Source organism: Urocitellus parryii, chromosome 4 (genome assembly GCF_045843805.1).
Source record: "Urocitellus parryii isolate mUroPar1 chromosome 4, mUroPar1.hap1, whole genome shotgun sequence".
NCBI lineage: Eukaryota > Metazoa > Chordata > Mammalia > Rodentia > Sciuridae > Urocitellus > Urocitellus parryii.
In genome coordinates this window covers 117,467,235-117,491,197 of record NC_135534.1, presented here as the reverse complement: position 1 = coordinate 117,491,197, position 23,963 = coordinate 117,467,235, and the positions used below count along the sequence as shown (strand labels likewise).

The 23,963-nt window shown below is 47.0% G+C and overlaps 1 protein-coding gene across 1 annotated transcript; it reads left to right on the top strand.

The window, feature by feature from the left end:
• The first annotated feature begins 2,517 nt into the window (after positions 1-2,517).
• On the top strand, positions 2,518-23,339 carry Adamts8 (ADAM metallopeptidase with thrombospondin type 1 motif 8). The gene is made up of 9 exons (XM_026392445.2): positions 2,518-3,562; positions 11,680-11,919; positions 13,222-13,357; positions 13,903-14,070; positions 15,056-15,357; positions 17,246-17,429; positions 19,741-19,913; positions 20,024-20,199; positions 22,230-23,339. Exons 1-9 carry the CDS (start codon positions 2,798-2,800, stop codon positions 22,798-22,800), a joined length of 2,715 nt encoding a protein of 904 aa, XP_026248230.2. The 5' UTR covers positions 2,518-2,797; the 3' UTR covers positions 22,801-23,339.
• The last annotated feature ends 624 nt before the right edge of the window (positions 23,340-23,963 follow it).

Here is a 23,963-nt window from a genome sequence, read left to right as displayed (position 1 = left end):
ACCACTTTAAAATGTAAAAACCATTTTTCACTTGTGGACTATACAAAAACAGGCAGTTTGTGCAGAATTTAGCCCAACCCTTTTGCCAACCCTTGCTGTAGTTATATTTTATAAAAGAGAGTGGTAATGTAGGAAATCCGGAATGCCCAATTGGGGTTTTCGTTAGTCAATGTGTTGGTGTTTATTTTGCTGTATGAGCTTCATCTGCCACTCTCCTGAGGGCTTCCACACTACAAACCACCCACTTTCTCCCTGACCCTGCAGCAAGGTCTGGGGTTAAGCATAGCTAAGGTAAGCCTGACACCTTGTGGTTACATTGCAAATGGCAGACACCAACCTGGAAGTTACCAGCATGACAAGTTTTGGGAAAGGATAAATCTAGGGAGGGAGAGTCCTGCAGGTTCATGGGACACTATGTGGTAATGTGGTGGTAGTGATAGTGGTAGTTGATTGTGGGTAGTTGTTGACTAAAAGAAGCAAAATCAACCCTAAAGTTCATTATCTGTCTTCTCCCTCCAAACACAATTTCCAAATGGGGCATTTCTATCTAAAATTTAAAATATATTAAAAAAATAAAGGACCAACAACTTCCAAAGCCTCCTTCCAACTGGAGGTTCCAAAGACACTCGAGACTTTCACTGGTATGGTTAAGTCTCCCACTTCCAACCATTACTATACATCCAGGAGGACAAATGGGAAAACTGGCCCCAAGTCTCCATTCCGCTCTTCTCTGATGCTCAAAAAAAGAGAACTTTCAAGGAGCTAATTACTGTTGGAAATAAGTTTTACTCGGAGAAATGGTGAATAAGGGATTTCAACAAAACAAAACCTGTGATCGAAATGTCACAACAGTCCTGAGGGAAAATGGATTACTCATTGTCTATGCAGGTCAGGTTGTCCCAGGGCTATCACACTGTTGTGTTGGAATGAAGTGTTTTGCTCATTTTTAAAAAATAATTGAAGAGGTGACTCTTTCCATCCCCTTGTCTCTAGGAATGTTTCCTCCAAAACACCTTAGACTCAGCTTAATCCTATCCTATAAGCTGTGCAGGGTTAGGAGATTCTGCACTACACTACACAGGATGCATAGTAGATTCACACTTTTGTCTAATTCACAGCCATTTCATTTCTTTGTGTTGATGAGAAAGCAGAGTGGGGACACTTAGGGAAGGCATATTTGGCAGGGCTTCTCCCCAGATACTATAGTCACAAAAGTATTTTTGTTGCTGTAAGGGACTATCCTTTGGAGGTAAGAAGCCTGAGAATCCATGTGTTCTGGGCTTTCACAACTACCGGAAGGGATTAGGTGGGCTAAAAGAAGCAGGAATGACCTCAACTGTCAGTATCCCCAGCATAAGCAGAGAGCTGGGTAGCCGGGGGTAGGTGACCTGGCAATAGACTTAAAGGACCAGATTTTGGGGATCCCAATTAATCCTCCATGCTGTCAACTCAGAGAAAGGACATAGAGGGGCTAAGTCCAGAGCCAGTATTTAGAGAATAGGTTTCTGAACCCAATCTAAACCTGCACAATTAGAATTGGAGAGGGACACCAATGCTGAATTTTGTTGTCTTGAGACCATATCACCCCTCTTTTCCTGGGTTCCACTCTCTTCTCCAGGAAGAAGTGATGAGACAGAATGAATCAACCTCATACTGGTACCTGACCCTATGGGCAAGGCAGTAAAAGGGGACCTGTCACTTTTCCTGAAGTCCCTCAGATAATCAGCAGGATTGTATGCCAGAAGAAAAGCTGTAGTAGTGGTTGGAGTCCTGCTTCCTTTTCTAGGGATGTGCTAACTTTCCCTCTGGGGTGATTTCACTTTGCTGCTGACTTCGCTCTGGTTAACTTCCACTGTGCTGGATATCTGCCCCAGAACCCCTGGGAACACAGCTGTAAAGATTCGTAGATAACTTAAACAGATAGGGTTCACTTAGGTTACGCAGTGGTTTTAGTGGAGGGAACTATTCAAATATGACCTTTCCACCTCTGACTTGTGCTTTACAATTAAAAAGCTCTGAAATCTTCTCCTAAGACTTCTCTTTGGACAAAGGGGGATCTCCTCCGGAGTGATTGCAGGGACCTGAACACCTTCTCTCAGGCAGATCTTCCAAGGATCTATCCTGGACACCTGGCCCCACAGGATGGAGAGGCTAGGGTCTCTCCAAGGGCTTTGCCTGAAAGGCCTGTCCAGCATTGTAGGAGTTAATGTGGGTCCCCACGTGAATGGAAGGGGAAGAAGTTGGAATTGACGCTTCTCGGGGGCGAGAGGGGCGGGTCTCGCTGACTCCTGATTGGTTTTACATTTTGTCCAATTTTTTCCCCTCCTCTCTCATTCTCTCACTCCCTCTTTTCAGCTTCCTTCTCTGACCCCAGGGGAGGGGAAACGGGAATAGTGAGAGATCAAAAATAAACCTCTTATGTCAAAGCCGGGAAGGAAGTATAAATACGAAGGGCTCAGCAGCCCACTCGGTGCTTCCCGGAGAGTGGAGGAGGCAGGAGGCGGCTGCGCGGGGCGGACGCGGGGCTGGGGCGGAAGACAAGCGCACGCGGGTCGGGGCGCCAGCTGCTAGCGCTCAGCTCAGCGCGGGAGGAGCGGGCTGCGCAAGCCAGAGGGGCCGCCAGGGGACCGCGGCAGCCGCGCGCTTGTGGCCGCCTGCTGCCACTGGCCGAGTGGGCCTTGCATCTGATTGATCTTTTTCCTGGAGAGAGCGGCTGGGCCACGCTCCGGCTACCAACACCTGCCCGCATCGGGCGGACTTCTTGCAAACTCTACGGTGCGCCGCAGCCAAAGCCCCCATGCTCCCCGATTCTGCCGCCGCCCGGTGGCAGGCGCTCCTGCTGCTGCTACTGCTGCTGCTGCCGTTGCCGCCGCTTGCCCGCGGCGCCCCAGCCGGGAGGGCGACCCGGGGGCCGACTTCGGAAGTGGTAGTGCCCAGGCTGTTGTCGAGCAGCACCGGCGAACTCACGTTCCACCTGTCCGCCTTCGGCAAATACTTCGTGCTGAGCCTGACGGCCGACCCCACCTTCCTGGCGCCGGAGTTTAAGATCGAGCGTCTCGGGGGCTCCGGCAGGTCGGCCGGGGGAGAGGGGGAACTACGCGGCTGCTTCTTCTCCGGCACGGTGAATGGGGAGCCTGAGTCGCTGGCGGCCTTCAGCCTGTGTCGCGGGCTGAGCGGCTCCTTCCTCCTGGCCAACGAGGAGTTCACCATCCAACCGCTGGGCACTGGGGACTCTCTGGACCGGCCGCACCTCCTACAGCGCTGGAAACTTGGGGACCGCAGCGGGGAACCGGGGCTAACTGCAACCGAAGCCCGCCCCCTCCCTCGAGGACCCGAATGGGAGGTGGAGACCAAAGAGAGTGAGGAGCAGGAAAGAGAGGATGGTGAGCAGGAGGACCACGAGGAGGAGGAGCGCAAAGAAGAGGCAGAAGGCACCAGTGAACTGCCACCACCGTGGGGGGCCAAGAGTAGGACCAAGCGGTTTGTATCTGAGGCTCGCTTCGTGGAAACACTGCTGGTGGCCGATGCGTCCATGGCTACCTTCTATGGGGCCGATCTGCAGGTAGGATTCCGAGAGCTTTCCCCAGTTGCTCTGCCTGGATGCCCCCAACACATCTCCCAGCACCTGTCAATTTTTCCCTTCCCAAGCCCTCTTCACCCTCCCAAACCCGACCCCAAACCAGGAAGAGTAATAACTCAAAATGTTTAACTTCTTCCATCCTGACTTCTCCACTCCAACCCCCAGTTTACAGTGGAGGTGCTGGCATAGTCTTCCCACTCACAACCCTCTCAGTCTTAGTCTCCAGCAGCACGTGGTGATAGGAACAGAAAGTGGGTTTGAACGCATCCCCCAGGCACCTGCTTCTCCCAAAAGAGATGAAATGTGAACATTTTGGAAGAACACCCTTATGTCCTCAGCTCTCTACTGTTGCTAGAGAGGTTCCCAGTGAAAGGCAGCTAGACTGGAAAGAGGTAGCTATTTGGCTCCCCTTGGGTAAGGAACTTCGGTTGCCATAAGTAAAAGACATTGTCTGGAGGGAGTTGAACCTGGAAAGGGGCTCCCAACTTCTGTGTGCCCAGATGGTTGTAATCAAGGGGCATGGACTACCTTGCCAACCTGGCGCTGAGCCTCTGCAGAACTTGGCAGTGCCAGCATCCAGCACAAGGAGGGAGGGGAACAAAATTTCTACCTGGGGGCTCAGCCTAGGCAACTGACATTTCAGTGAAAAAAGGAAGGGAGTGGGGAGTGGGAATGAAACTCTTGCAATTAATGTCTTTGGAGGAGCCAGAGCTGTGCTTGGTCCATCCAGCTGTCCTCTGCCCAGATGTAACTAACTTTCAAACGACTGGGACAGAAATACTGAGTACAGGGGAAGACTGCTGTAGCCAGACCATCTCTAACTAGATATAAAGATGGTGCTGATTTAGCAAGAGATGTTTGTATCACCCTAAGCCCTGATACCTCCCTCACAAAGACTGGGCAGAGGTCTTTCCAGGAGAAAAAAAAAAAATGTCTTTTCAGTGAAAAAAGAAGAGAGCTATCTTTCTCTTCAACTAGGGAGCACAGGACCAGACATTCGCCAGTTAGAGAAGAACTGATTTGCCCAGAGGTCACAGTTCCCTGAAATAGGGATCCTGACACCACAGCAGCTCAGTTAACACTTTTGTAGTGATGGCATTCTTGGCTGGAAACCCAATTCTAGTTCAGCCTGTGCCCGACTATTGAGGGCACCACAGGCATTGGCATCACCTATGCAGAATAGTCCAGAAAAGAAGGCAGTTAGCCCTCTATTTCTCACCTGATCTTACCCACTCTCCTATCACCAGGAAGTGCAGAGTGAGAAAGATCCAGTGAAAAATGGATGGGACAGGAAGTGCTGCTGGTGAGAGATCCATGTGGCTGCTCTTCTGGCTACTGTCTTTTGTGGTATTGGCTTCTCCCAGAGCACTGCAAGGTGGCTCTGAGCCCTCAGGGTACTCTAACTCATGAGCTCTTGGTTAATACTGATTAAACATTTGCTTCTCTGCTGACCCTGAGAGCAGGAGAGAGGCACTAGCCTCCTCTGACTCCTTTTCCCAAGCAAGTAGTGAAGAGGGTATCAAAAGAAGATAAGAGGGCCTCCCCTATCTCATTAACATCACAATGCTCAGCTTCAGGGAGCTCCACTAAGAAAGAAACTGAGATATGTCTATTGCAAACCTAGAAGAAAGAGTCTGGGCCTGTCCTCTTGAGCAGACCAGTTTCTGACATGTACCTGAAAACCAACATACAGAAAAGCCAAACAAGAACATGGGGAAGTAGCAAAAAAAAGTCTTTTTTTTTTTCAATCTTTCATGCCAAAATGTCCTCCCCAACACCTTCCTTGGTCTCACTCTCTCAGCTCCTCTCCTAGACACTGGAGATGCCAAGTATTTCCCTCAAAGACATATTTGGCATCTCCAGACATCACAGCTGTCCAGAGGCAGCCACACTTTGGCACTGGGATTCAGGATTCTCCAGCCACTGTAACAGAAGGCTCAACTGGGTTCTGCACCAGGTTTTTGTTCACTGTGCTTGAGATCCAGTTCTGCTACCCCAGACATGTTGCTCTCTGTGTCACAGAGCCATCAGGGCATATCTATTCTCATGGGGCACCTAGCTGGATTGACCAGGGTGATGGTTGCTCCGTTCCCTCTTCCTCCACATATGCAAGTTTTCTGGACCTTTGACAGCTACACACAGGCACCTCTGCACCCAGCTAGCACCAAGTAGAGAGCATCAGAATAGGGTCACCACCTGTGAAGGCTGCATTCTTCTCCCTGGGGAGTGTACTTCTGAGTCTCATGCAGAAAAGAAGTCTTTACTGAGCTGGACCAGCCCTGCCCCCTCCACCTTGGTCTCATCAAGTGGCAACCCACCTGCACTCCTGCTCCCACCTATTAGGGTGAGAGAGGGGCTGGGGCACATCTGTCTCTATGACAACCACTGGCTCCTCTGCAGCCACTGAAATTTTCAGTTTAATGCCTTGGGCTTTCTAAAACAGGTCCATATGCTCAGCTGAGAGAAGAATGAAAATCAAGGCTTGGCACCCCAGGGCCTGGCCTACTCAAACCCTTCACCCCCAGATGGAAGCTAGTGGGTGTTTTTTTTTTTTTCATATATTTTTGGTTCATTATAGTTGTACATAATGATGGGATTTGTTGTTATATATTCATACATGCTTTCAATACAGCAATATAATTTGGCCAATATTACTCCCTAGCACTTGCCCCCCTCCTTTCCCTACTCCTACCCCCTGGTCCCTTTACTCTACTGATCTCCCTTTGATTATCATGAGATCCCTGCCCCCTCAACCTTTTCCTTTAGCCTTTTTAGCTGAAAGCCAGTTCTTTAAACATAACTCTCCAAGGAGTTTCCTATAGACTTCATTCACATGAATGGAAGGCACTTTGGGGTATCTTAGAGTAATTGGGGAAAGATGTTGAAAAGAGCATCTCTGCCCTTTAGGGAGTAGAAGACACCTGTACATAATCAATTCTAGTCTGAGTGCCTATGAGGGTGCTCCATGATGAGCCCATCTCCTGGAAGGTTCCACCATTTTCTGAGTATGTTCAATTTTCAGAGTTATATGCATGACCTCATGGAAATACCTGTGAGGTAACAGAGAGCTCACAGAGGCCATAGACTTTTCCAAGGTCACAACACTAATGAGTAATGGGATAGATTTGCAAACCAAGTTTCCCAAACCTGGGTCCAGCACTCTTTGTGATTGCACCATGGTACCTCTTTAGCATAAGAAAGTCTGTAATCCTATGGCACTTGTCTATGTTGTGGGGTGGATCCTTAAATTGAGCAATCCAAAGATATCCAGCTGAAGTGTGAAGCCCTATCCTGAGAAGAAACCACCTTCACCTTCAAAGCTGTGAGAGCTATGCTCCAGTCTGGTCCCACTGCTAAGCGACAATGAAGTTTTCCAGAACTCTGTACCATTGCTTTCACTTAATCCCTTGACAAAAGAGGCCCCTGCCTCCCACCTTCTTATCTGGTTTCAGAGTTAGAGAGCTCAGACAAAGAAGGCTTGCTGAAAGGAAGGACCACCTTGAAAGAGACCATTAACAATGTCTGCGTCCAGCCTTTGCTCATTGCCCCCTGGATGAACCTGACCAGACAGAGTGAGTGGTGGGCTGAGCAGTGCCCCAGGCTCTGTCTGGGAAGTCTCTGCCAGTTTTTGGGCAGAAAGCTGAGCTTCTGAATTCTCTTTTTAACAGAAAGGGGCTGGGAGAAGTGTTGATCTTCCCCAAAGCCAACCAGAGCATCCCTAAATGTCAGGCTCCTGTCACAGCTATCTATCTCATCTCCTTACTCCTATCCTCTGGGGCCAATGTCTCCCACAGGCTCTCACACTGATCATATAGCCTAGTTCACCCAGCACAGTCCAAGTTTATGCCTGTTGTGGCATAATTATTAATAACATCATCTTTCAATGTCAAGAGTGTCCTCGTTTAGAAAATAACAGAAACAGAGGCCCCACCTGTTCTGTAGCTATCCCAGTTTTCATGGGTGAAAGACAAGTGTTGTTTGTGCATGAATTATATTCTTCCCACCTGCAAAAGAATGAGTCTTCTCCCCTTGTGTCTGCTACAGTCAGAACTACTAAAGATATGAAGTATTTCCCAAAGAAAATATCCTAATATCCAAAGGCTAGGTGTGCATAGACAATGACAGGGACATCCTTGCTTGCTGGCATGCTTTGGGTTTGTTTTGGTCAGACTATAGTTTTCCTTGCAGTAGCGATGATGGGTGGTAGGTAGTGTGGCAACCAGGAGCATAGAATTTAGGGAGAAATAGAAATAACTGTGTCCTTGAACAAGTTACCTATTTCTGCATACCCTGATTTCTTCACCAGAAAAAAATAGAAGCAGTTACCTAAGTCCTAGCATTGTCTTGAAGATAGAACTAAATATGGAAAGTACTTGATCCAATGCCTGCACATAGTAGGTGCTCAGCAAAGCATAGCGATTACTAGAGTTGCCTTCAGTGAAGGAAACCATTTGTCACAGTGGGATGATGGTGCAGCCACACAACACTGGAGTGCCAGCCACTGCTTTTCAGCTTTGCTCTCCCAGAGGGCAGAGAGGCCTTCTTTTTCAGCTTGCCCAAACTCACTAGTGTTTAAAGCTGACAACTTGTAGTCCTGCCTAAGTGTAAGCTTTAGGGAGGTGACATTGCTCTTTGCTATTTGGAGAATAAGGCAAGATAAAGGATACCCATGCAGATACCTCTCTTTCCTCCTCTCACTTCTTTCCTCTTTCTTTGCTTCTCCTCCATCTACTCACCAGTACTATCTTGAGCCCTAGAGAAATGCCAGGAAGAATAATGGCCCCTGGTTGTGAAAACTGGCTTTTCCGTATTGCTACTCTTCTGATCTCTGCCAGTGTGTCACAAGAGGAAGCTTTAGGGCCTGCTATGTGATGACCAAATGGGCAAAGAATAAAAGGTGATGTTCTGACCAGGAAAACAACTGCTGGATTCATTTGGCCCAGGTTCATTCTCCCCTAGACTCCCAACCAGCTTTGGCTGCCACAGGAGCCCCCCTGCTGGAGGGGGAAACTCCTTGTTTGTATCTGAAAGAATCAGAGGTCTATGTCCCAGCCAGCTGACTGGACCATATTTTTCTATTCCTGTGGATACCAATGGAGAAGACTCCCCCCCCCGCCCCCCCCCCAAAAAAAAATGCTTTCTTTCCCTAACAGGAGTTAAGGGCATGAGATCCCCAGGTCACTCAAGAGAAGGTTTGTTTGACCATTCTTGGCCAGACTGATCATGGGTTCCTACCAATTTTTTGGGTGGTTTTAGAGGTTTTCTGCAAACCATGGACCCGATAGTCCTGGGTGTGAGGTGGGGAAGGATCTTGTTCACATTCTTGGGCATACTTCCTGCATTTACATGGTGAGTAAGGAGGTGTGGGAGGTATAAATAGACTCCAGGTGGTAGAACAAGCCATCTGACCTTTCCCTTGATCAGCTCCCAGGCCTACTCCCTGTACAACTAGAAGTCAGGCTTTCCCTTTAGACCCAGAGGATTGGTGGGGAATCAGAAGTCCACAGACCCGAGGTGACACACCTGGCCCAGGCTCAATGGTCTTTCCCAGATACCCTGAAAATGCAAAAACTCCTGCCAGTGTTTCTCTGAGGGGCCAACTGGGAGCAGGAGATGGTAGGGATGACAGAGCTGCTCAGGGACACAATAGACACGGAGAGGTCCACAGGACCAGGGCTTAGGATTCTGAAAGGGACATTGGACCACACAATCCTAGCAATAAAAATGAGATGGTGAGTGACCAGGAGGAATTTCAGATGTCTTCAAGTCTAACCTATCACTTTGAAGCAAAATGGCTCCCTGGCCAAAGCTTCCTGGCCCAACAGCTGTGCAGTGTCTGGAGAAGAGAATCATATGAGTTCCCTAAATTACAGAGAAGAAGGTCCCTGCAAATCTTAATTCTGGGAAACTTTTCTTGTCTTACCCCAACTTTCATAGAATGATTTACACCCACTTTCTTTTTAGTTATAGCTAAACACACTACCTTTATTTTATTTTATTTTGTGCTGAGGATTGAACTCAGGGCCTCACATGTGCCACGTGAGCACTTTACCACTGAGCCACAACCCCAGCCCAATTTACACCCTTTTCCTTTATCTTCACTGAGGACATGACCAATGCAACATCTCTCACTCAGTCTGTCTCATTTGATCAGCTTGGAGCATACAGACTCTTCTCAGACCTCAAGTCTAAGTTTCTTGTGTTGACCTGCCTTGGCCCGATGCTTAGCAACTGGCATCTCATGGCTTCACACCATATTTGAAAGATCTCCTCTTCCCCAATTTTCAGAATGTGAAATGGGTACTCCATGAAAAGAAATCTGTGGTCCCTGCCTGTCAGACCCTGCTCCTTCCTAGAGAGACTAGGAGACTCTTTCTGAACCCCAGAAGCAGTAAAGACCTGGCTAGGAATCAGCCTCAGCAAGCTATCATTCCTCAGTGCTCACCCCCAGTTGCATAATATGTGATTGCTTTTTTTCTTTTAGGAATATAACTCCAGGAGCAAATGCCAAGTTTCAGCTTTGCTGATATTTACATCAGCCTAAACCCAACTAGAGTACTTGACATGCTAAATAACCTGCACTTAGTAACCTGCCAACCTTTTTCTGTAGAACTAACAAAATACCTGGCTTCTTGCCTTCAAAGTGAACAGACAGGTCCCATTCACAAAAAAAAAAAAAAAAAAAAAAAAATGAGTCTCATCTGGAACTCCCACACACAGCCTGCCCCATTGGAATGTTCCTCTCTAGTCTTTCTCCCTCCTTCAATTCCCATCTTCCAGACCACAGAAGAACAGAAAGAGAGGCTGATAGGAGGTGGTGCTCCAGGGAACAGAGAAGCAGAACACATGAACAGCAGCCCAGCTAACCATTCTGCAAACAAAGGCATGCCTGCCTCTGTCCCTTTGTCTCTGCCTCTGCAAAATAATCCAAGAGGGCAACTTCAAGAAGCCCCTGTGGCAGGAGAATCAGCTCCCATCTGGCCTCCCCTCAAAGCCTTGGAATTCATCAGGGGAGCTGTTGGCAGCCCAAGGACAGGATAGAGGCCAAGCAATAATGTAGGTTCCTTCATCTGGCTTGGGTGGAACTGAGAGCAGGTGGGATCCTAAGCACATGGGTCTCATTAGGCCTTCTGGATTCTCTCAAGTCCCAAGCAGAAGGGAATAAATCCTTCAGGGCTGTCCAAGCAAACATCAACAAGCCAAACCCTGGGAAACTAAATGAGAAAAGTAGGATTGTCAGAGACAGACCTACCTGGGCTGGCATCCTGGCTTTTAGAGTGGTGTGACCTTCAACAAGTTATTGAACTTGTGTGACTCTCCACTTCCTCTGTGTCTGCTTCATAGAGTTATTGTGAGAATTTGATGAGGTGATGTGTGTCTAGTGTGGCCAGTGGCTGGTGCAGAGTAGCTATGGCTAGGAGTATTTATTATAATGAGCAAAGCTTGAGGTTAACAATTCCCATTCTGAGGAGTAGAAATTACCCCAACAGACGTTAGGAAAATGCTTGGCTGAATTCCAAAAGAGAAACTCTAACCTTCAGCACTCAGATCATTGCTTCCAGGCTGAGGCCAGGGAAGGGGAGGAGGTTGGCAGGAAGACAGTTGGTGTCCAGATTAAGGCAGAATAAACCATGCAGCCCAGAAGAACTATCTATCTGCAGCTCCAACACAATAGCCAGGAGCTATCTATGGCTATTTATGTGCTTAAAATATAGCTGTGTGATGGAAGAACTGTCTTCTAATTTTATGAAATTTTAATTACCTAGGATTTAGATAGCCATGTGTGGTTTGTCTGGATGTTAAATGCACAAGCTTTGGGGCCAGCATTTGGGTTTAAATTCAGATTGTCCACTCATTCACCCTAAGATTTTTGGACCAATTACTGAGCCTCAGTTTACTACCTTGGCAAATGAAGGGAAATAACAACAAGCCCACAATGGGTTTTGTGAGTCACGGCAAGATATTATATATCCAGTGCTCAACCCAGAGCCTGGAAGGAACAAGGTAAATGCCCTGTCACAAGCCATGATGGCAGAGGGCAGGCCAAGGGCCATGAGATTGAATACTTCCTCCTTCTCATTGTTCTTCCTTCCTGACAGAACCACATGCTGACCCTGATGTCAGTGGCAGCCCGCATCTACAAGCACCCCAGCATCAGGAACTCCATCAATCTCATGGTGGTCAAAGTGTTAATAGTGGAAGATGAAAAATGGGGCCCAGAGGTGTCAGACAATGGTGGGCTTACACTGCGCAACTTCTGCAACTGGCAGCGGCGTTTCAACCATCCCAGTGACCGCCACCCGGAGCACTATGACACGGCCATCCTGCTCACCAGACAGGTGTGTGGGCTGGCTCCAGAAATCCTGGGCCTGAAAGGGGACAGGCTGGGTGGATCAAAAGGAGGGCCACTAGGCCTGCCCAAACATGGGAACTGTCTCCCTGCTGGCCTCAGCTGGACGCCAGAAGCCTAATGCTTGGAATGATGAGGAGGAGGTCATGAGGACAAGTGTGAGGTATTTGCAAGGGAAGGAGAAGAATCTTGTAAGGGCTCTTTTCCAAAAGTTCGTGACCAGCTGTCTGCTGAGGTCATAACAAGAGGAAATAAGCTCAAGCCACTCAGTGAGAGAGCTGGAGTTGGAAGTGGGACAAGGGTTCTGTCTTCAAGGGTTGTTAAACATAGAAGCAGGTAACCAGGCAGTCCTTCAAGATTTCCCATGGCAGGAGGGCTGCTTACCCATCAGGCTTGATTTAAACAGCTTTCTGAAGACAAGGGAGTGTGGTATTGTGTGCCAGGCCCTGTCAGCTCCTTCAGAACTCACAACAGTCCCAGGGCCAAGGATGGTGCTATCCCCATTTTATAATTGAGGAAACTGGGGCACAGAGAGGCTACACAGCTCTCTTGCCACACAGTGGCAATTCCCATAGTTGAGCCCAGTCAGGCTTTCTGTGGGGTCTTTCTTTGAACCACTGTGCTGTTCTGCCTCTCAAAATGAGCCTATGAAGTCCTAGTAGCCCTAGGATGCTGCCATCATAAAACAGGGAACAGACTTTCTTATGTGAGTGGCCCATGGGAGGACACGGGGCCCTTCGGATAGCTTCGTGTGTGTTGTTGATGTTGTTGATGTTTGCAGTACTGAGAATGGAACCCATGGCCTCACACATGCTAAGCAAGCACCACTGGGCTACATCCCCAACCCTTTTATTTTTTATTTTTGGGATAAGATCTTGCTAAGTTGCCCAGCCTGGCTTCAAACTTGGGATCCTCTTGCCTCATCCTTTTGAGTAGCTAGCATTAATAGGCATGCACCACTATGCCCTGCTTCGTTTTTTGACAAAAGTGATTTTCATGGGTCGCTCTCCAAGTTCGAAAGACAAGGATAGGTGAACTAATTTGACCATAACTAAGATAGAAAAAAAAACAATAATGAAGGGCCACAAGGTCGGATATCAAGACACATAGAACCCTACTGCTGCTACCTAGACCTTTACAAAGCTCAGTTAACACAGGTGATACTTAGGCCAGCAGTTGAGTATCCCATGTAATGGCCGGTGGGGAGATTCGCGTGTACCTGGTGCCTTCCTGTGATCCTGTGCCTGCTATACACATGCCACAATCACTGATGGCTCTCTTCACCAAGCAGAACTTCTGTGGGAAGGAGGGGTTGTGTGACACCCTGGGTGTGGCGGACATCGGCACAATCTGTGACCCCAACAAGAGCTGCTCCGTGATCGAGGATGAAGGGCTCCAGGCAGCCTACACCCTGGCCCATGAGCTAGGTAAGATTTGCTGTGTCAAAGCCACATTACCACATATAGGAGGGAACTACTTCTTCCGGGCTCAATAGTCAGCTATCACAATTGGCCATCATATCTCATAACTTAATTCTGACAGAGTGGGTTATATACAATAGACATCGTGCATGCTATTATAAACTCCATTCCCATCCTGAGCATAAGAACAAAACACCACAACAGTATCCTGAGGCATCATCAAAGTCACCTGAAGAGTGCCAAAACATGAAACAAATGTCCAGGTAGAGCCATGATGCCATACATAACTGAGCAGTAGGATGTGGGGTACCATGTTGGACAGCAATTAGAAGAGGTAAATGTGAAAATCAGGTAGAGACAAAAAAATAAAGGGGTATTAGTGTTCCTCAGTCATCTGAGAACACTTTCTGGAATAGATAAAGCTAAAAACAAAAATCTTTAGGTAGTCAAGGTGTGGCTGTTCTCACAAGGAGCTGGTGATTGGTAGCACTGCCAAAACCATCACCACGGCTGGTCATGTGGAATAGACCACGGTCTCTCTGCTCCCTCAGGTCACGTTCTCAGCATGCCCCATGATGACTCTAAGACCTGTGCACGGCTGTTTGGGCCTATGGGCAAGCACCACATGATGGCACCGCTCTTTGTCCACTTGAACAAGACGCTGCCCTGGTCTCCATGCAGTGCCATGTACCTCACGGAGCTCCTGGATGATGGCCACGGTAGGCCCCACTTGGCTTCCTCTCTGCTTCTCCCTGTCCACCTGGCCAGAGGGCCTTTTGACAGCTCTTGGCACCTGCACTGACTTGGGGAATCCCAGGACCTGTGCTTTCTCAGAATGCTCTTAGGGTGGGGAGAGACGTCAGAGGTGTGTCATTCTTTGAAAGGCATTCTAAGAATTTCCCCAGAGGGCTCCTCCTTGCCCAACTTCCTGTAGCCTGAGCTCTGGGCTAATTTAGATTTATTCATCGAAGCAGGTGGAGTTAGTTTAAGAAGTTTGTCTGGAAGAAGTGAGTCTGAGCAGAGCTTATAGGAATGGAAGAATGTTTATGGTAAAGAGGAGAGAAGATAATGCTCCAGGCTGGAGTGGTTTCTCCTAGGATAGCTCAGAAAAGGCAAGGAGGCAGTAATCAGGTTGTGTGAGAGCAAGAAGTGGGGGATCAGGGATGCCTGGTTAAAACAGCTTGAATTGTTGGATAAAGCAGTGACACAATATATTCTTCTCTTTGAAAGAGGCAGGGAGACAAGTAGTACAAATATAGTAGATTATCCAAACAGCAGTACTTGGGTCGCTCTCCAAGTTTGAAAGACAAGGATGGGTGAACTAATTTGACCATAACTAAGACAGAATGTCATGTCATGGTTTTTAAGAGGATATTCACATTCCCAATTATTGTGATGTAGGTTAAGGGTATGGCTAGATGGTTATCACTAAGTCCACACTGGGAGCCATGGGAAATGCATCCTAGATGTTCTGATAATAAAAGAGAAAGTCAAGTCCTACAAAACTTCTTGCTATTGTTAGTCAAAAAAAAATTAAAAACAGTCTTAGATGATTGGGTATTGATAGTGTTTAGATCAAGGTCAAGGAAACCATGATGTCTAGACTTTAAACTATATCATATGAAATTTGATTGTAATGTGGGGCCATGCAAACTGAGGAGACCCTGCCCCTTGTTCTTACTTCTCTGCTTCCTCTCTTCTCAGGCGACTGTCTCCTCGATGCCCCCACCTCAGCCCTGCCCCTGCCCACAGACCTCCCAGGCCGCAGAGCCCTCTATCAGCTAGACCAACAGTGCAAGCAGATCTTTGGACCTGGTTTCCGCCACTGCCCCAACACCTCTGTGCAGGACATCTGCACCCAGCTCTGGTGCCGCACAGATGACTCTGAGCCCCTTTGTCATACAAAGAACGGGAGCCTGCCCTGGGCCGATGGCACCCCCTGTGGACCTGGGCACATCTGCTTGGATGGCAGCTGTCTGCCAGAGGAGGAAGTGGATAGGCCCAAGGTGAGGAAGGAGGAGTGGGAGTAAAAGAAGGTGAAGGCTGTTTTCAAAGGGGGAACCACACTTGAAAGTCAGGAACTATGAGACTTCAGGCTAGACTTGCAACTTCTGACTTCTAAGTAAAATCACTCATAACAAACAAACTGAAGCATATTTATCCATACAAGCAAGGAGCCCTTAGAGGCTGTACTCATGGTCTATGGGATGCTGCTGTTGCTCTGGGAATTTCAGCAACTCACCCTTTGAATTGCTTTGAGACTGAATAGAGAGCTTTTATACAGATTGATGAGAGGTGTGAAGGCCAAAGATGGGCACAGAATAAAAGACAGCCTTTCCAAATTCCATCATAAATGAAAAGAGTGACATGGACAGGAACATTTTATCAAGGATTGAGTGACAAGTGTTCATAGCCTCCCCATATTTAAGCTGAATTCCTAATTAGAGATGAGGGGAATGAGAGTCATTGTGGAATTCCATACTCAAAGAGGAGGAGGAGAGAAGGAATTGGAGCTGCCTCTGACCAGGCAGAGAAATCTTGGCCCAGTGCAGAGGAAACTTGCATGAAAAACCAAGGCAATGCCAGTGAGGGTTTTTTAAATGGTTCACTTCTTTGCACTGCTCTTAATACATCCAAACTGCAAGGCCGATCACATTTCCCTTACTGCGAGTCACGGAGCCATCACTATGAAACAGCATCCACTTTGTTTTACAGCTTGATCCCCACCCAGCACAGAATCACCAGGGTGGCCCAAACTCTCTCCATGGGGCCATCCTCTATGGCCCGTCTTTTGTACTAGGCTTCAGCAGCCTTTTGGGCCACATAAGCCACGCGCTCTCATCCTAAGCCTGCATCAGTGCAGGATTCATGGATTCATCTCAGCAACCTCCCAGACCCCTCATTCATTCTCTTTCCACGTTATTGAAGGGAGGGGAGAGAGGTCAGTCCACCCACCTCCAGAAGCAGAATCAAGCTAAATGCAGAGAAAGAGTGATATGATATGATAAATAGGGGTATTTTTATGGAGAAAGGGCAGATCATAAAATAATTTATATCACAGAATTGTCTGTAAAATGAAAATATCGCATCTTTATGATTATATATTTGGAGCAAAAATATGAAAGGATATTGATGAAGATCATAACAATGATTTTCCTCTGGGTAGTAGTATTTTTAAAGGGATTCCTTTCCTTTTTCACACTCTTCCATATTTTTTCATTTTTTATATGTACATGCATTTTATAACATTTTGAACCTAGGGACAAAGCTTTCTTCTCATAAATTAATTGTACACTTGGAAACAATTGTGTATGTCCCATGTATTACCCTAGCATTGGAATCAGTAGCTGGTAGACTAGTGGCAGCACCCCTCAGAGACTCTTCCTTTAGACATGGGTTTTCCAATCTTGGTGCTAGTGACATTTGGGATAAATCTTTACTGTGGGTCCTGTGCACTCTTGGTGATTTAGCAGCATCTTTGGGCTCATCCTTCTAGTTGCCAGTAACATAAACTCTCCCCAGCTGGGACAACCACAGTATTTGCGCACATTGCCAAGTGTCCCGTGTAGAACAAAATGTGCTGCCATAGAGAACCATGGTGTCAATTCAAGCCATATCCCTATGAAAGGCTCTCTTTCATTTATTCAGCAGTTATTCTGTTGTGCACCTGAATAAGGCGAGGTACTGTCTTATATATCAGGCAGTCAACTGTGAATGAGCCCAGCACAGCTTCAGGGTTCACAAAGCTTCAGCTAGGCAGGCCACACAATCAATTATCAAATAACTGAAGCAGATACAGAACTTTGTGCACCAAGATGAGAATAGCTAGATGACAAAGTCAGGCCCAGTCCCCCCACCTCTTTACTTCTGATCCAGTGGCACTGTATATTGCAGGTTGTGGTGGATGGAGGCTGGTCCGCATGGGGGCCCTGGGGAGAATGTTCCCGGACCTGTGGAGGAGGAGTACAGTTTTCACACCGCGAGTGTAAGGACCCAGAGCCTCAGAATGGAGGAAGATACTGCCTGGGTCGCAGATCCAAGTACCAGTCATGCCACACGGAGGAATGCCCATATGATGGTAACAGCCATTTACCGCCACTCCTGCTAGGGCAGCTGCTATTTCTGCTGCAACAGATTGCCAGAGGAGGACAAGGGTGGTTCTCCCAGGATGCAGAGTTGAACTGTAATCCACATTTAAATGGGCTCTGCAAACTTGGGGGTGGCTCTCGGGGACCCAGGACAGTTCTTATATTATGTTGGGAAATGCTGGCAAAGTCAAGGAGAAATTTTGCCCTGATCATCCAAGATGTGGAGACAGAGTGTGTCACTCCTAACCAAACTTATTGAGGAAGGGCTTTTGCAGAGGGGCTAGTGTCTAGGATAATAATCCTCCTGGAGGCATCTGAACCCTCATCTATGCACAGAATGGAAGTGTTTTCCAAAGCAAGTGCAGAGCCAAACCTCCAAGGTCTCTCCAGCCAGCACTTGGCCTCGAGAGGAGGGAGGATTTCTGAATCCGATTCCTGTGTACATTCCTGCTGAGAAGAGTTGCCCGTCTTTCCCAACTGCCTGACAGAACAGTCCCAGGAAGCAACACTACCTACACCTTTCCCTGGCATATTCCTCTTCCTTGGAATGTGCTAGAAGCACACACAGTAACTTAGAGGCAGTAAGGGGCCACAGGAAACTTATGAAAGGGAATCATTAGAAAATTTTCCCCCAACCAACCCATCCAACTCCCCTTTGGACAGTTCCAAGAAGGATTGGCAGACATAAAGACAAGCAGAGGTTTAGGACCGGCTCGTCCAAGTGCCAAGACACCCTGGCATTTGCTTGACATCTAATGGGAGAATCTGTAGGCTCTGCAGTTTTGCAAGAATTAGCAATGGCATGAGGCTCTAGAAATTTTGTTCTGGAATTGTGAGAGTTTGCCTGGCATATGGGCTGAGATGTTCCTGAGAAACAAAGAGGATGAATATAAGGTACACAGTAGATAACAGGCAATAGGTAACATGATTTCAGATACACCAAGGTCAGCCATTTCAATCAAGAATTTTTTAGGACTCTTGTGTGTCTAGAAATATAATGGTTGTTATAAATGATATAAAAATGTACTCTGATTAAAGAACCAAAAATCCCTTCATCTAGCAATTACAATTTAACCTATGAGGCACAGACTCTAAGCATGGAAGGAGGTCAGAGAAAGGAGATGCTTTTAGGGGAGTTTGAACCAAGGAAGGCCCAGAGAATGGAGATGGCAGCAAGTTATAAGGGAACATTTCAAGATAAGGAAAAGGTGTGAGAAGTGCCATCATTTGCAGAATTTGCCAGTACATCAAAGCCAAGCTGAAGTCTAATTCAGAGTGTAAAGGCTGTCCTATCAGGTCACCTGGAAGCTTCTCAAACACAGCCCAGACACCCTCTACTGTAGTGACTCAGAACCTCAGGGTGGAGCACCACATCTGTGTCTGGAAGTTTCCACGGGTCACTCAGATTCACAGCTAGGGTGGAGAATTATGGGAGGAAGACCAGGTCTAATTTCAGGATATGTTGGGGGAAACACCCAGAACTTATTTCATATGGATCAATCTGTAAGCAATGTGGAGCAAGAGTGAGTAGAGGCAGGTACCTGTAAGAGGCTGGTCACTGGGTCCAGTGGAAGCCCTGAGGTCTGATGGGGATGGTGAAAGTAACATGAAGCCATTTTGGATCACAAATTTTCCTAAATATAGGGGAGTACTTCATGACAGATTGGAAATCGTGGATAGAGATGCTCAAATGTACAGGAGGGTCAAGGCTGCTAGTCTCAAGACTGAAATATGGTAGTGTCATCAAGTGAAAATCAAACCAGTTAGTGGAAGGACCACATGGTACTTGGCATTGCTGAGCTAGAGGAAAGAGTAGTACATGCAAATAGAGCTCCCCCATAAGCACCCAGAGTTACAGGAAGTGGAGTATATGGATGGGTAAGACCAAAACAAGTTGAAGAGCCATTGGCCACATGCCCAGTGTCACTGAGAAAATCAAGATAGAGTACTATTAGCAGAGTTCCAAAAATATAGCTTCATGCATCATTCTGTACCTTCCACATTTGCTAAATTTTTCCCTATTCCCATCTGTAAAATAAAATCAATGTCTTTCCAAATGGAAAGGATATTTATCCCAGAAAGGCCAGCAGGAAGCTAGATGGTTCCTTTCCTTACCCCTTTGAGTAAGGATCACATGTGCATCTAGGTCAGGCTGTGTCTAGAAACATTGGGCCCAGATGACACTGGTCCTGAATCCTTGGGTTGAGTCCAAAACCTAGACCAAGAAATGGTCCTTGAGTCAAGGAATTTCTCCACCTATGTTCTCCTGACTTCAATATGACCATTTCTTACTCTTTTTAGGGAAAAGCTTCAGAGAGCAGCAGTGTGAGAAATATAATGCTTACAATTACACTGATATCGACGGAAATCTCCTGCAGTGGGTCCCCAAATATTCGGGGGTGTCCCCCCGGGACCGCTGTAAGTTGTTCTGCAGAGCCCGGGGGAGAAGTGAGTTCAAAGTGTTTGAAGCCAAGGTGAGAATCCTACTGTACTCAGATCAGATGGGGAAGAAGGCACCTATGGCAGACCCCTCCTGCAGGCTGTTTCTATGTACCATATACTCTATCATCCTTTCCTTTCCCAGGTAATCGATGGAACTCTATGTGGTCCAGAGACTCTGGCCATCTGCATCCGAGGCCAGTGCGTCAAGGCTGGCTGTGACCATGTGGTGGACTCACCTAGGAAGCTGGATAAATGTGGTGTGTGTGGGGGCAAAGGCAACTCATGCAGGAAGGTCTCCAGTTCCTTTACCCCTTCCAGGTGAGCTTCCCCAGAAATTGTACACTGGCAGAAGAGCATATCAGACTTTGGACTCTAATCAGCCCAAGTTTGAATTGCAGCTGCTCCTTAATAGCTCTGTAGATTGGGCAAGTTATTTAAACTCTCTGAGCTGCAGTTTCTCTGTAGAACGTCAGCCATCTATCTGAGAGTCACTGTAAGGATTTCATTCGATGGAATGAGTGGAGCCCTGGGCACAGGGTCAAGCCATAGAAAGGATGGAACTCAGGGCAGCTGGTTTTTTTTTTTTTTTTTTTTTTTTTAGAGGGAGGCCACCTGGATACAATGTATCAGCTCTGAGTCAATCTGCTGCAGGGCTGGGCTGAGTAACCTGGCCCTTTGCCAGAAAACAGTTCCTCCCGGCCTCTGCTTTAGGAAGGACATCTCACCTTAAGCCTGGTAAACCTTGTCCTCTTCTAGATGAATCCTCAGAAAAGAGGGTACAAAAGAGTGGCTCAGCAACCTCACAAATCTGAGAACTCAGAACAGTTTTCTAACATCCACGTGCCCCACATTCATGTAGCTCCTAGAATTTTTCAAAGTCCTTTACTTCAACAGCCTCATTTGATTCCTAAAACAAGTTATGAGGTAGACAAGGCAAATACTATTACCCATTATGTTGCAGACAAAGAAACTAAGGCAGAAAATGATTAAGTGACTCTTCTAAGATCACACTGAGAGTTAATGACGGCCAGAAAGAGAACCTGGATTTCTTAAGTCCTTGGGGATTATTTTTTCCTGCCATTTCATGCACTTTCTAAAGAATAAGGGCATGGTCACATGGTAGGGGCTACACTCTACTACTCTGGCACTAGTACATATATATTTTTCTGGCAGCTAGGTAATCATCCAAGCCTCCTCCCACTACTCCATCTGCAATTCCTCAGAGGCTTTGAAAAGTGATCACTTACCTAGTGATGCTTGCTCTACCCTGCCTCATATTCATTTATTTTTCTCCCTCCCTGCGCTCTCTCTCTCTCTCTCTCTCTCTCTCTCTCTCTCTCTCTCTATATATATATATATATATATATATATATATATATATATATTTGTGTCTCATAGTAGACAACTTGGTAGTATTCAATTTTAAGCTCAAAGGATATAGGGTGGAAAACCCTATAAGTTCTTCAGATTGTTGGTCCTTTAGCAACTTCCTCTTAGGCACTGGACATATGGGCCTTGGATATTGTTATAGCCTTAGACTAAACAGCTAGTCCTCGCTGGGCACATGACAAGAATAGCAAAGAACTGGACTGTCCTCCTCAATACTCTTCCCTTTCTCCCCAGCCTCTATAAACCAGATCCCCAGAGGAGGACAAAAGAACTAAATTTTCTCCATCCTACATAAAGCCCCATGCCTATAATGGACGAACCATTTTCCCTAAATAGCTTCCTTTCACTGCTTGATACTCATGGCTGGGCACACTCAAAAGGTGATTCCAAAGAAGTTAGCTTTAACTATCCACCATCCTGAGATTCTGCCCTAAGTACATAATAACCATAGATGCTGACTGACTCAAAGAGGTGGTATGGGACTTCCACCCAGGTCAGTTCTGGAACAGGTGACAAGATCAGATTTTTCCACATGGGTTTGAAGTCTGGGTGTGGAGGTGGCCAAGCCTAGTTTTACACCAACACAAGGAACTAGATATATTTGAGATCTCACTTGAGTCATGAAGTGCCAGATTTGTCTGCACCAGTGCAGCTTTTCAAACCCCTTTGGGCTCTCCCTCTATGTTGTTTTTAAGATCCATCCATCCCAACTCCTTAACCCAAACACCTACAATAGAGCTGACAGATGAAGCAAAACTCTTAAAAATCCTAAGTACAAGACATTTTTTTCTGCTTCAATAGCTAATTTATTTAGAACTATGAAGCAATTCCTTTATTATTGAGTAATTGTTTTTGTCTGCTCACTCCCAAACACTAGGGATGTTCACTTCAGTCTCAAAGACACCCTAAGGACCTAGGCTGCCACCAGTCCTAACAGTGTCTCTCTGTTCCTATTGTAGTTATGGCTACAATGACATTGTCACCATCCCAGCTGGTGCCACAAACATTGATGTGAAACAACGGAGCCACCCAGGGGTCCAGAATGATGGCAGCTACCTAGCATTAAAGACCACTGATGGGCGGTACCTGCTCAATGGCAACCTGTCCATCTCTGCCATAGAGCAGGACATCTTGGTGAAGGGGACCATCCTGAAGTACAGTGGTTCCATTGCCACCCTGGAGAGGCTACAGAGCTTCCGGCCCCTACCTGAGCCTCTGACAGTGCAGCTCCTGACTGTCCCTGGTGAGATCTTCCCACCAAAAGTCAAATACACCTTCTTTGTTCCAAATGATGTGGATTTCAGCATACAAGACAGCAAAGAGAGAGCAACCACCAACATCATCCAGCCACTGCTCCATGTGCAGTGGGTGCTAGGGGACTGGTCTGAGTGTTCCAGTACCTGTGGAGGTGGTTGGCAGCGGCGGACTGTGGAGTGCAGGGATCCCTCAGGCCAGGCCTCCACCACCTGTAGCAAGTCTCTGAAACCTGAGGATGCCAAGCCCTGTGGAAGTCAGCCGTGTCCCCTGTGATCATGTGGTGGGAAAGGGTCTTGTGCTCATGGACTTGGGGTGCTGGGGTGTGGACAAGGGTCCCCTCTGGTGACCCTGTATATCAAGGTGGCATTGCCTGCCCAGGCCTTCCCTTGCTGCAGCCCCTTGAGTATTGCCTGAATTCATAAGGGGGAGGAGAAGAAGGGATGGGGATGACAGATCCTAAGTCAGCTGTCTAGTGGACTGAACCTTGCTCAGGTTCAAATAGAGGGCATAGGATAAAAGACAAAAGTGCACTTATTGACTTCAATGGGAGACTCAGAGCCAGCCTATTTGCAAAGGACTAGCAAAGTTAGATTTAAAGTTTTTTTTTTCTATTTGGTTTCCCCGATAAATAATCTACCTCAGAGGGGAAAATATATTAGTACAAGAGAGGCGTGGGGCAGGAAGTCAGTGACAAATGTCAAAGCAAACTCTGTAGCTGTGCCCCACGCTGTCTTTGGAAATGACCATGACTATCTTCAGTGTTAAAATTCACCATCTAAAGGGCCACAGTGTTGGTCACAGGGTTGTGGAGAGCCACATGTTCTCAGGCTGCCACCTGCCATGGTGGACCCATTTCAAGTATTTATGCAAATGTGTCTCTGAACTAAAGTGTGATCTTGTGCCAATGAAGTGGTGTAGTCTGGTTCATTCTTTAGAAAGGGCAGGGGGCCCAAAGCCCCACAATGAAGGTAAAACTAGGTCAGCTCACCTCAAGCACACACAGAGCAGCTAGCATCTGGCTTGTCTCTTCTGACCTTTAATAAGAAGGAAAGTGGGAGATCACCATGGTTATGTGGTACCTCTTGGGCTCATTATTCTTGAGAAAGAGTATCCCGTTTTACTCTTCAAGCTGCCCCCATCTTACATGCTATCCTGCTTCACTTTATTTAAGCCAAAAATACATGATCCTTCTAAGATCTCAGGAATTCTAAACCTGTACCTAGGTAACATCCCAGTGACTTCAGCATCTGTTTTCCAGATGATATGCCAAATTTCATCCACATCTCATAATTCTTTTGGCCCAAGAAACTTATATCTCCCCCATAAGCCCTTTTATCCAGGATGGCATTCCCCACCAGGTACCCCATATCTACCTGAGAGCCTCCAATATCCCCTTTCCTGCCCATATTTTCTCTTCTCTCTCATGGCTCAGAAGC